This window comes from Myxocyprinus asiaticus, chromosome 32 (genome assembly GCF_019703515.2).
Source record: "Myxocyprinus asiaticus isolate MX2 ecotype Aquarium Trade chromosome 32, UBuf_Myxa_2, whole genome shotgun sequence".
NCBI lineage: Eukaryota > Metazoa > Chordata > Actinopteri > Cypriniformes > Catostomidae > Myxocyprinus > Myxocyprinus asiaticus.
This window is the reverse complement of record NC_059375.1, coordinates 29731922-29745461: the sequence shown is the minus strand read 5'-3', so window position 1 is coordinate 29745461 and position 13540 is coordinate 29731922. Positions and strand designations below refer to the sequence as shown.

Genomic DNA, 13540 nt, shown 5'->3' with positions numbered 1-13540 from the left:
TTTTCTGCACCAAAAGCTCTAGTGTTTTACCCAGGATCCAGAATTTAAAAATATATATTATTTGCTTTATTTATGAAATCTTTTTTTTTTTTATTTTTTATTTAGGATGTCCCTGGATGTCATTAAATGGGGGTTTTGTCTGAATTGTCAATTTTATCCCCAAATTATGGCTAAATAACCCCCCCCCCCCCCCCCCCCCCCACACACACACACACAGCATACATTTGCATATTTTCTGTTTGCTGAAATGTTGAATGTTTTGTTCCATATATAATCACTCTTGCACTATTTACAGGTTGTTTTCAGTTCAGCCTTTGTGTATGTGCACATGCTCATTCCTGTAGATGCATGTTCTTAATTGTGTGTAACCCAATCGAGCCAAGACAGGGTCATTGATGATGTATTCAAGTTTGTCTTCATCACAAGGACAAAGTGCACAGCCACAGAGATGCCTGTTACCACTTCCTGTTTATTCCTCTCCTCTGTTCTCTCTCTTCTCATTCTGTTCGTTCCCTCCTCCCTTACTCAGAGCAGACTGATGCCATTACTCGTCTCAGATAACGAGCTCCATAATGAAGCACCAGGACCATTTTTGTCACACAAATATTATCTCACTCAAAATGGTTGATTAAAGACTTGATGTACTACCCTGATCACAAGCTCTGGTCCCCCTTCAGTGAGCTGACATTGTGTGATGTGAAATGGGAGTTTCCTATCACAATCTTGACCAGGCCCTCAGTGTGAATGAAACTTGTCACTCTCCTTCTCAAGCAGCCGACAGCTCGACAAGCACACAGGAGAAATTTGAAAGATACACGTGATTAAAGAAAGTAAATTGATGCAATTTGAAGAAAAATCATACTTGATTACTGTAGAGTCCATCATCATTGGAGTGTGTTGTATACATTGCAGCACTCCAGGTGTGACCTAAATGGGGATAAAATTATGGCACTACAGAGGAATAGAGAGAGTGCATTAAAGCATACACTGTGTGTAGGTGTGCTCTCACTGCAGATTAAATTAATATACTGAGTACAAGTGCATTATGTGTCAGTCTTACAGAGTGCAATGTGTGTGTGGGTATGTATGTTCGAAACCTTTTTTTCTGATGTGCAGTGTGTATGGGAGAGAAAGAGAATAGTCATTTCTGAAATGTCATCCAGATTAAAGGCTAGGGGAATGATATGCAGAGGTTTTAAAATGCCTCTGGTGCAGTTTGTCCTGTGTCCTCTGTACCGTGGTAAAAGTGTATTCTACCTTGTCCTCTCATATTTATCACCAACTCTGAGAAAAATATGAATGCTCTGGCTCTGCATGATAAAAGTTTGATTCCTGCAAGCTAAGGGCAAAGATATTTACAGTATGTGATAGAAGGGGGGGTTAGGTGTATATATTTGAATATTAGAATTGTGTAGTTTAGAAGTGAAAAGTTGGAAGTGGGGAAGAACAGGTAGAAGTTGGCATTATGCATTTGTTATACTTTCTTGTGATTGGTCAATCGCACCATTCAGTGGTCTGATATTTCTGAATAACAACCAAACATTTGGGGATAAAGTGATTTTAGTCCAGTCATCCGGCTATTGCAAGTCATCTTTCCTACTTCTCATATCACTCTGCAATTACAAGTAAACTATAAAATAATTTAATACAAATCAAAATTTCATTTATTTATCATGCATTTATTTATTTATTTGGCAAGTAGCAGAATAATGAGCAGTCAGACTGCCATTTTCTCAAAATAAACACCAACAGAATGATGCAAACTGTAGGTTCAATTGAGCTGTTTCTGGAGACTCTGTGGTCTCTTTCTTCTCTTATAATAACATAATTTCAGCACAAATAAATATTTCATGTCAGTTTATTAATTAGGTAGGTAGCCATGTAATAAGCAGAATAATGTAAAGTCAGCCGGTCGATATCGCAAAATAAATACAATCACCGAGTCGCACTAAGAATGCGAATCGCCAAAAACAAAAAAAGAAAGTGAAAGTGGAGATTGGTAGTAAATAAGGACTTAAATATTGATCTGTTTCTCACCTACACCTATCATATGGCTTCTGAAGACATGGATTTCACCACTGGAGTCATATGGATTACTTTTATGTTGCCTTTATTCCCTTTTGGATCTTCAAAATTTTGGTACCCATTCACTTGCATTGTGAGGACCAACAGAGCTGAGATATTCTTCTAAAAATCTTTCTTTGTGTTCAGCAAAAGAAAAAGTCCTTAACATCTTGGATGGAATGAGGGTGATGAGAGAATTTTGTTATTTGGGTGAACTATTCCTTTAATTATATACAGCAGTTTACTTGTGAAGAGTATGTTTCTGGCCTTAATGCATGTGAACTGGGAATATTGAATGAGATTAGCTCGAAACTAATTAATCCAGAGCCTTACATTCTGCAAAGACTGTTACTTCACTCAATTGACTATTAAGACTGGTCTTAATGATAAATCACATTCACTCTTTAGATGAATTTACAGGACAAAGAACTAAATTGAAAGTGAATTCCCACTGCACTGACTATAGAAACTAAGTGATGAGATTGTTGTGATGAGAGAGAGAACGAGAGAGGTAGTTGAAGAGTTGAGCTCACCAATAAATGCAGACTCTAATTGGGCCGTCAGTTTCTGGCTCAGAAGAGCAACAGGATGTATAATCTGCTTAGGCTGATGGAGAGCTGAGCGGACAGTGCGGTGTAAATTGTTTAGCATGTTTGAGATTGAGGGCTGTCTCCTGGTGCTCTCTAATGAAGCAGAGGAAATAAAGCAACCCCAACAACAGTGGAATTACATAATCTGCCTTTGTGTGGAAAGGGACAAAGATACTGCAGAGACCACACATATACACAAACCACTCACACAACAAATACTTGGGGGCAAATTTACTAAACATTTTTGCCACTTTACTGTGTGTTATTTCAGCACACCTAGTAGGCACTAAATGTGCTAGAATAGTGCTACACACCTCATCTCTATGCAAATGAGGCTTATTATAGAATGTGCCATATAAAAAAAGTGACTACTGTTTGCCTTTCACAATTAATGTTGCAGGCAGTAAGTGTAATTTTATTTAAGAGATGTTTTTGCACATTTTGTGGATATAAATATTGTGAATACATTCTGAAGAGTGCTATAGTTGTAATTGTATCATTGTAGTTGATAAATTATGCATAAAAACTGGAGCATTATTGTTGAAGGCAGTGGATTTGTTACAAAAGCAATTTTTGATGGCTGTAGCTATGTATGAAAACAAAGAGGATGCATTTAGAAATGCTACTTCTAAGACAGGATTTTCGTCTCCTTTAAAGCAACACTGCTAATAAAGATTAAAGCATAAAAAAGAAAATGTATTTAGTTCATCATCCTGACCCATCCGTTCTAGTTATTTAATTGCTTTTAGGCTTTTGTTGTCTTGTTTTCATGTTCATTCATTGTTTTTAATGTTTAATAAATGTATCGTATGGCAAATGTATATTCAGACACATGCATCAGATGCCCTTGCATTGTGTCATTACTGAAGTATTTCATCTAAATATTTTCTTTCCTCTGCAGTTGTGACTCAGAAAACCGTTACCTTGGGAACCCCCTCAGAGGAACCTGTTACTGTGAGTATGGTCAATGTGAGCTCTGACCTTAAAGTAATCTTTTTGTACCTTGAAAATTCATCCAATTCTGCTGACACCTTCAAGCTCTGAGACAATGGTCTGCCATTTAATGGAATTAGACTCAGGGAGCTTAAGATGCCAGGAACATGTATGAAGTGCAGTGAGGCAAGGCACAACCTCACAGCAAGATAAAAGTGGTGGATGAGACCATCTGATTGGGTAGAGATCAAAACATGGAGGTAGATCTCTACAACGTCTCTCATCATCTCCTATATGATCTGCAGTAGAAGTATGCTTAAACAAGTTGAAGGATGTCTTAGTGTGTTTGAGGATGAGCTAAGAGACTCAGCACTAGGGGGCAGTGTTGTTGCATATCGGAAAGACCCTTCTCCCTGAGTGTAGGTCTGTCCCTCTCTGTATGTGCATGCACACTTTTTTTGCAATTACTATCAGCAGTCATCATTGAGTCTGAGGAGGCTAAATGCAGTCAGTAGCATTTAGGACATCAAAGTTCACTCCATTTGCAATCAATCAGCATTAAATAAAGGCATCAATTTGTCAATCAATTTCCATTTACTCCGCTCCCTCTGCGTATCTTAGATGGGGTGTATATGCTCACAGGGTTCCGGCCCAATTACTCTGCTTAGAAGAGAACTGTATCGCCTGCCCGTATTTTCTCAAAAAGTGTCCTGTAGGGGGAAGTGATGCTGGAGAGTGGGCTGCTGGCAGTAATATGAGACTGGTGAGAGTGTCAAGCCCTGTCAGAGTGAGTAAGTGATTCGAGCTAATTAAAGACACAAGCAGAAGTTTGGTGGGCGTGGTTCTAGTAGGCAATGTGAGCTTTCACTCTTTTACATGCAAGGTTTGATTTGTTCATTTCCGGAGACAGCTTTAGCTAGCACTCTCAGTGTGCTCTGGCAGTGTTATTTGATTCATGCTTAAAGGTGATAGATTCTGTAAAAACAGACCTCCAGACCCAGTGAGAGGTCTTGGTTATAGCAAATTCACTCAGACTGGTATCACACACATCTCTGGCCAGTGTTCAGTCCACCTGCAGTATATTAGAATACACCAATGATAAAGAATCTTTTGACTTTAGTTCAAAGTTGCATCTAAGAAGGCAAAAGCTTTCAGTCTTTCTCTGATGTGGATGTAAGTATATACTCACGGAGCACTTTATTAGGAACACCTGTACACCACAATATTCATGCGACTATCTAATCAGCCAATTGTTTGGCAGCAGTTAATTGCATAAAATCATTCAGATACAGCTTCAGTTAATGTTCAGATCAACTATCAGAATGGGGAAAAAATGTGATCTCAGTGATTTCAACTATGGCATGATTGTTGGTGCCAGACGGGCTGGTTTGAGTATTTCTGGAACTGCTGATCTCCTGGGATTTTCATGTACAACAGTCTCTAGAGTTTACTCCGAATGGTGCCAAAAAGAAAAATACATTTAGTGAGTGGCAGTTCTGCGGGCAGAAACACCTTGTTGATGAGAGAGGTCAACGTAGAATGGCCAGACTGGTTCAAGCTGACAGAAAGGCTACGGCAACTCAGATAACCGCTCTGTACCACTGTAGTGAGCACAATAGCATCTCAGAATGCACAACACATCGAACCTTGAGGCAGATAGGCAACAACAGCAGAAGACCACATTGGGCACTTTATTAGGACTATAGTGTTCCTAATAAAGTGCTGAGTGAGTGTATGCCAAGTATCCATCCCACCTTTAAGTCATCCATATTGTTTGTAATTTTTATTCCTTTACGCTTTGTGCAAATCAGTGCAAAAACAACCACAAGCCCTTCCTTCATGTTGTTTGTTGACTTGTTGTCAAGTATCACCTTGCTTTGCTATATGCTTCTGTTTGATTTTGTAAGTGCAGAATTTCTGAATCGTAGCTACAGTCAGGGAGGAGAATGATCTTACAATTGGTGCGCATAGTCTTCACTTAGTTGTATAAAATGTGCACCAAATCATCACCAACACAAAACACAAGAAACTGCGAGTTTTTGAAATGCACTGAGTGATGAGCTTCTGTCTTGTAGTGTGCACTTGACCTTCTACAATAGAACTCTTAAACATATCATATTTTGTCATAATTAAAGTTTTCTTTTTTTTTTTTTTTTTTTTTAAATAGCTAGCAACTTTGTGGCTGACATCTCTCTAAGAACAGCTGTCTGACTTATGAAGTTCACTGAGATTCACCTCAGAATCACCATTCTGTTTCATTTTTGAAGCAATCCAGCATACCTCAATGGTTTAAGAGCAACCAGGGGAATGAGTTAGGTTTTTTTTAAACTTCAGGATAGCATCTATTGCATCTACAACACATTTTGAAAGTAGTAGTTGTCCTTCTAGAAGGAAGATTTGAGGTTAAAGGAATTCATCCTGATACTCCAGCAGTTGATTACAGTGATTGACAGATCAACGCTATTTTGTTTCCGAAAGCTGCATGATATTTCAAGCTAAATCATCAAGGATAAGTGAAGCTATGATACCTTCATTTCATGTCCCACCTGAATTGATTAAAAGCTTATAAAGACATCTTTCTGATTAATGGGGAGTGAAGAGGTATTTACAATGCCATATTGTGATTCAGACAAACATCTGTTCTCACGGAGTTGCCTGTGGCAGCATTCAGTCATTTAACAGCCCAGGAGTTAAGAAAACAATCCAAACAGTTTTATTGCTGAAATGATGCATTAAAAAGATGTAAAGACCTTGAAAAAGAATAAACCTAACATGCTGCAGTACACTGCAGTTTGTTTTTCTTGAACATCATCTAAAATTGGGAGTTCGTCATTTTAGATCAGCAAATCAGACTTTGGCCCGTTTCTGGTTAAGGTTACCAAGTTCTTTTATGTAACTAAGAAGCTTCTCGATCTCAACTACATGGAGACATTTTTAGAAACAATTGAGTTTAATCAGAGTGTCTGCTTGTTAAAGCAATGACACACTCAGAGGAGGTGGTATTCATTTAGTACAATTAAGGTGACGATGATTCATGGAGCTCTTCAAAGTTGCCCTCTTATTGTAAAAGGAAATGTGCACCACTCTTTCACGATGTTTCATAAATGGAATTTTTCAGCCATCAACATTACCAGGAAATGCATGATGTGGTTCATGTTATATAAGAATGTGATGATTAACAATGTTTTTATCTGAACAGATAACCTGCTGATTGATTACCAGTTCACCTTCAGTCTGCTTCAAGAAGATGACCAACACTACACTGCCATTAACTTCATGGCCACTCCTGAACAGGTTAGTCATCTACTGTTCTGAGAACAGACGCAGCTAAAGGGTTTAAACAGCATGCAATGGTCGTACAAAAGTCTTCTGTTCATCAGTTAGCCAACACACGTTTCACTAACCTGTCCTATATTAGTTCTACACAAATAGTCACATCTATGCCCACATGGCTCATGCCCACATCATTTGGATACATTTTGTCCCCATTAAATTGCTTGACAACAAAGTCCATTTCAAGGCAGGTCAGTCAACGAGGCGGCCATCTTTCGAACTCTCCCAGGCAGGCTGGGCAGATATTTTCTATGTAAACAAGTGGCATAAAAGTCTGCTTGAATGGGGAAAGACAAGAATCACCAAAACAGTTGGTCATTATTACGATCGAAGAACATATTTAAAATCAGCAGTAAAATCTGACAACAATGGTATCATACATTATGCTTCTTTAGCTCAGGTCGTGCTTATAAAAATGCTATTTTTCAGACTTGTTCAGCAAATGCGCATGTGCGTTCTTGAGTTGATTGACAGGCGATCTGTGTATCAAAAAGCTGAATGGCTCTATTACCTGTAACGGGACTAACATTTCTACAACTGTTGGGCATTACTATTTCTCTAATTCATTTTAATAGAAGTGGTCCGTATCTGCTAAATAGTCTCTGTTGACAATCACAGTTGTCTTTCCTGTGTTTACAGGCTATTTTCATGGTGCAATTTATAAATAGTCAGTAACCTTTAGTTTACATCATAGCCGTGACCTATGATATACTTGCTATTGCTAGTCAGAAGTAGGTTGTATTAAGGGAAGGGGATGCTCTCATTTTAATCGCATTTTAATTTATAAAAATGTGTATGCTCACATGAGTGCAAAATGCGTCATATAATATTTTTGGTCTGTTTTTCCAAAAGAAAAACACTGTCAATTTTAAATGCATATACTGTATCTACTTAAAGATAATTTTGTCACCTTTAGGTGTAAACTAGCATATACAGCTCTGGAAAAAAATTAAGAGACCACTGCAAAATTATCAGTTTCTCTGGATTTACTATTTATAGGTATGTGTTTGAGTAAAATGAACATTTTTGTTTTATTCTGTAAAGTAATGACAACATTTCTCCCAAATTCCAAATAAAAATATTGTCATTTAGAGCATGTATTTGCAGAAAATGACAACTAGTCAAAATAACAAAAAAGATGCACTGTTTTCAGACCTCAAATAATGCAAAGAAAACAAGTTCATATTCATTTTTAAACAACACAATACTAATGTTTTAACTTTGGAAGAGTTCAGAAATCAGTACTTGGTGGAGTAACCCTGATTTTCAGTCGTTTCATGCATCTTGGCATGCTCTCTACCAGTCTTTCATATTGCTGTTGGGTGACTTTATGCCACTCCTGGCACAAAAATTCAAGCAGCTCGGCTTTGTTTGATGGCTTGTGACCATCCATCATCTTCTTGATCACATAGAGGTTTTCAGTGGGGTTCAGGTCTGGAGATTGGGCTGGCCATGACAGGGTCTTGATCTGGTGGTCCTCCATCCACACCTTGATTGACCTGTCTGTGTGGCATGGAGCATTGTCCTGCTGGAAAAACCAATCCTCAGAGTTGGGGAACATTGTCAGAGCAGAAGGAAGCAAGTTTTCTTTCAGTAGAACCTTGTACGTGGCTTGATTAATGCGCCCTTCACAAAGATGAATCTGCCCGATTCCAGCCTTGCTGAAGAACCCCCAAATCATCACCAATCCTCCACTTGGTCGTCTAATGGTTAGACGGAGTCCTGGAAAGGCCTTCAAGCCACAGTGTCTTGCACCCACTGTGAAATTTGGTGGAGGGACCTCTTTTCTGATTAACACTTTTTATTGATTCACAAAATTGACAAAGAAAAGTAAAACATATATTCACAGAATCAATATTTAATGTCCACTTTTACCCCTCCCAATCCCAAACCCCACCCTGACCCTCAACAAACATCCCTGTGGTCACACATGAGTATACACAAAAAAAAAAAAAAAAAAAAAAAAGATATATATATATATATATATATATATATATATATAATAATCACTCACATTTAAAACTATACTTCTCTCTCCACTGCCCCTCCCTGAGAGCCCTCCAAGAAGGCCAAATAGCTGCCCCATTTCCTATCAAATGAATCTATGTTACCAAGCCTTCTACATGACATTTCCTCGAATGCCGCCACCCTCCCCATCTCTGTGCACCACTCTTGAAATGAGGGCGCTCCAGCCAGCTTCCATCCCCTTAGAACAATCTGTCTGCCGATCATAACACTGGCTAGGACCCAATATTTTATGTGTTTATCCCCTATATTAATGACCACCCCATCACTTAAAATACAGAGTCTGGGCCAAAATGAAATTTGAGTGCCCAGTACATCACACACAAAACTCTGAACCCTCAACCAAAATTCTTGAATCTTAACACACCACCAAAAAACATGGGTTGTGTCCCCATCTTCTGATTTGCATCACTAGCAGGTGGGTGTGTCTTTCAGACCAAGCCTGTACAATCTAGAGAGGGTCCAATAGAATCAATGTAAAATCTTAAATTGCATAAGATGCACCCTTGCATCTTTAGATGTAGACTTGATGTTATTTTAGAATCCTAGCCCACACTCCCTCCTCCAATACCAATAACAGGGAGTAATACACTGATGCCTCACTACCTTTTCCAAAAGCAGTAATCACCACTCCCAGAGTATCTGCCACTTTAGGGGGGTGTATGCTACTCCCAAAAATAGTACAGAGCAGGTGGCGCAGCTGTAAATACCTAAAGAAATGAGATCTGGGAATCCCAAAATGTTGAACCATATTTTCAAAGGATCTCAACACTCCACTCTCATATAGGTCACCGAGCATATTAACCTCCCTCTCAATCCACTCTGTCCAGCAGAATGGGGACTTATTAATACATAACTTTGGGTTCAGCCATATGCTCGATGCAGCATTTAAATAAATGTCTGAATTAAACACTCTGGACACTTTTGTCCATACAGAGTGCAAATGCGAGATAAGGGGATGTAACTTAACTTCTTGGATTAGTTTGATAGACTTTGCAATGGCGAAATAGGGGCAAGAACTTCCTGTTCAATATAAAATCAGGGAGAAGCTCTCTCAGGTGGAAGTAACCAATGAGACAAATGTCTGAGACCGAATGCATAATAATAAAACACAGTCTTGGGTAGGCCTAGCCCACCTTTTGTCATTCGGCCTATGCAACTTACTGAAATGTAATTTGGGACATTTACCATTCCAAATGAAGGACTTCGCTATGCTATCAAATTGCTTGAAATAAGAGAGGGGGACGTCTATAAGGAGAGATTGTAGCAGGTAGTTGAATTTTGGAATACAATTCATTTTAATAACATTAAAGTTCCCAATCATAGATAAATGTAATGAAGCCCACCTGCCCACATCGCTCGAAAACCTTTTTATTAAAGGGTCAAAATTAACTCTAACACACAAATTTGCTGGGAATAAAATACCAAAATATTTAATGCCCTGTTTGGGCCAATGGAAGGTGCCCGGCTGAAAAGCCATTACCAGGCAGTACGCTGTCAGAGCCAAATCTTCAGATTTAGACCAATTAACTCTGTATCCTGAGAACTTAGAAAGGAGTTCTGTGGAGGCAAGGCATAGATCTAGTGGGGTCGGAGACGAATAATAAAATATCATCTGTGTAAAGCAAAAGCTTATGCGCCACACCTTCCGCCATCACCCCTGGAAAATCATCCTCCTTTCTTATCGCGGCTGCTAATGGTTCCAGGGCTAGACAGAACAATAATGGGGAAAGAGGGTAACCCTGCCGGCTGCCCCTATCCAGAGTAAAATAATCCGAAATTAATCCATTTGTTTGTACCGCTGCTGCCGGGTGTATATAAAGTAAATTAATCCATCCAATAAAAGTATTCCTGAACCCCTACATTTCCAAAATCTTAAAAAGATAATCCCATTCTACCATATCAAATGCCTTTTCGGCATCAAGTGAAATGGCAGCAACCGGAGTCTGATCATTCTCCACTGACCACATGATATTGATGAAATGCCTAATGTTATCAGAAGAGCTACAGCCCTGAATAAATCCCACCTGATCTATATGTATAAGAGGTGTCATAACTTATTCAGTTAGCCACAATTTTTGACAATATTTTAACATCTAGCTGGATCAGGGAAATTGGACAGTAACTCTTACACTCGCCTGGATCTTTGTCCTTTCTAACAATCAGACTTATCCATGCTTGTGTCATGGTTGGCAGAAGCTTTCCATTCTTTAATGATTCCATATAAGCTTCAAGCAAAAGTGAAGCCAGTTCTGTAACAGAAGATCTAAAAAATTCTGCGGCAAAGCCGTCTGGCCCCAGAGCCTTGCCTGTAGGCAAGGCCTTAATTACCTCGCCAAGCTCCTCAAAGGTTATCTCAGAATCAAGAGAATTCTTTTGCTCAGTCGTCAATTTGGGGAGATCTAATGGTTCCACAAAGTTTCTAATATCTTCATTAGTAGACGAAGACATGGAACTATAGAGATCAAGATAGAATTCTTTAAAAGCAATATTAATATCAGTGGCCGAGATAAATATTTCACTGAGGGAATGGTAGAAAAAGACTCTTTCTGTTTTGTATATCTAGCCAGAAGCTTTCTTGCTTTGTCCCCTGACTCAGAGTATTACTGTCTTGCCCTGAATAGCCAAAACTCCACCTTACGTGACAAAATAGTATTATATCTATATTTCAATTGGGTCAATTCTCAGAGGCCATTAGACGACATTCGGTGCTTCAGCTCTGCCTCGGCACTTTTAATATTCCCTTCCAATTCCAGTTCTTGTGCTTTGGATTTTTGGTGAATGAGGCATACTGTATGATCCGGCCCCTAAGAACCGCCTTAAGTGCCTCCAAAGCCATGCCCACAGAGGATACTTAGGACCAGCTGGTCTCCATATAGACATTGATTTCAGCCTTTAACATTTGTTGGAATTCAGGATTTTGCAAAAGGGATACATTAAAGTGCCAACTATATGATTTCTTTTTCTCCGTATGTGGCAACACCTCTAAACACACCAGGGCATGATCTGAGACTAAAATGTTTCCAATTGAGCAATCAACAACAGATGAAATGAGGGACTTGTGTATATATATAAACAAAATCTATTCTAGAGTAAATCTTATGGACTGAAGAAAAAATGTTTTAGTCCCTACCAGATGGGTTCAAAGGTCTCCCAAATATCTGTAAGACCAAGATTTTTACACATCCTGTGAAGCGTCACTGTTGCTCTAGGGGGCTTGCACACTTTTGCTTCACTATGATCAAGGACTGAGTCCATCAAAAGATAAAAATCTCCTCCCAATATTATACCATGAGGGGTGCCAAGAGCTTGCAACATCCCTTCAAGATCTATAAAAAAGCCCTGATCATCAACGTTAGGTGTGTAAATATTTGCCAAAATAAGACTTTGTCCCTGAATTTCAGCTAAAACAATAATGACTCTTCCTAATTTATCTTTACTCTGTTTGGTGGAGGGACCTCTTAACGCTATTTATATGTAAAAAAAAAAAGAAGTTCAGATGGAACAGAAATCAAGTACTTTGCAACCTCTGTAAGGCATAATTTAATTACCACAGAAGCACGTCAAGTCTTAACTGTCATGAAAATGCAGAACGAGACATTGTTTGCAAGCGCTTTTCATGTAGAGTTCAAAGCGGTGCTTGAGGCTGGCGTTGACGCCCTGACGTGAATCATGAATGCGGCTGCATGATTGCTGTAGCAAAGTGGATAGCCACAGTCTGCCGGATTATTAATATTGTGGAGGATGAGAGTTTAAGAGATTTAATGCCCATTGCAATGAATATGCAACCTAAGAGTGGACTAGTTCTTTCAATTAGTCAGACTCTCACTTAGACTTTGGCAAACGTTTAATGAATTGGTTACTTGAATTGGTGCTTTTTTTAGTGCATTTCTATCTTCATAATGCAGAAGGCTTTGTTTGGAAAATGTTAATAAAGCATTATGTTGTTACATATTGTTTTTGGGTTTTTTTCCTAAGAAGGAAATAAATGCATTTTGACAGGAAAAGTACATTTAGAGTCAAATTTCAGCACTTTCACAATCTGCGATCAATCACGATTAACTATGAAAAAATTATGCTATTAATCATGATTCAAAATTTAAATCGGCTAACAACACTAATATATACATATACTTATGTATATAATTTATGTATGTATGTATGTATTGCCCTAAAGACAGCTACATGCCACTACATTCCAATTTTGATTTCATGGGATCTTTAACGTATTCTGAATGAACTATAGTCATACAATGCCACAAAAGAGCAGTAAAGCTATATATTACCTGAAATTATTTCTTTTGAAGACATTTATTTTGCCTGCATTTTCCATTTGTAGACCAGTAAGAACTTGGACATGTCCATCAATGCATCAAACAACTTCAATCTGAACATCACTTGGTCCATTGGGTCAACAGGTACAGTTTACTCTTTGCATTTGTGTTGCTTCTATTTTGTTGTTTTAAGTTCTTGCTTTTGTCATTGTAATCCAACAAGCTAGCATGTATGTGTAGCAAATCTTCTACCATTGTCATACAAATTTAATTTGATTGCATAATTCACATACTATCATTTTAATAACAACGTGTAGACGA

The 13540-nt window shown here is 38.5% G+C and overlaps 1 protein-coding gene across 1 annotated transcript in view; it reads left to right on the top strand.

Moving 5' to 3' along the window:
• The window catches only part of LOC127423623 (attractin-like protein 1), a 165667-nt gene that overhangs the window by 72280 nt on the left and 79847 nt on the right, over positions 1 to 13540 (top strand). Inside the window, exons 21-23 of the mRNA XM_051668087.1 lie at positions 3556 to 3608; positions 6787 to 6881; positions 13285 to 13363. Coding sequence (XP_051524047.1) covers positions 3556 to 3608; positions 6787 to 6881; positions 13285 to 13363 — 227 coding nt within the window. The remainder of the gene's footprint in view (positions 1 to 3555; positions 3609 to 6786; positions 6882 to 13284; positions 13364 to 13540) is intronic.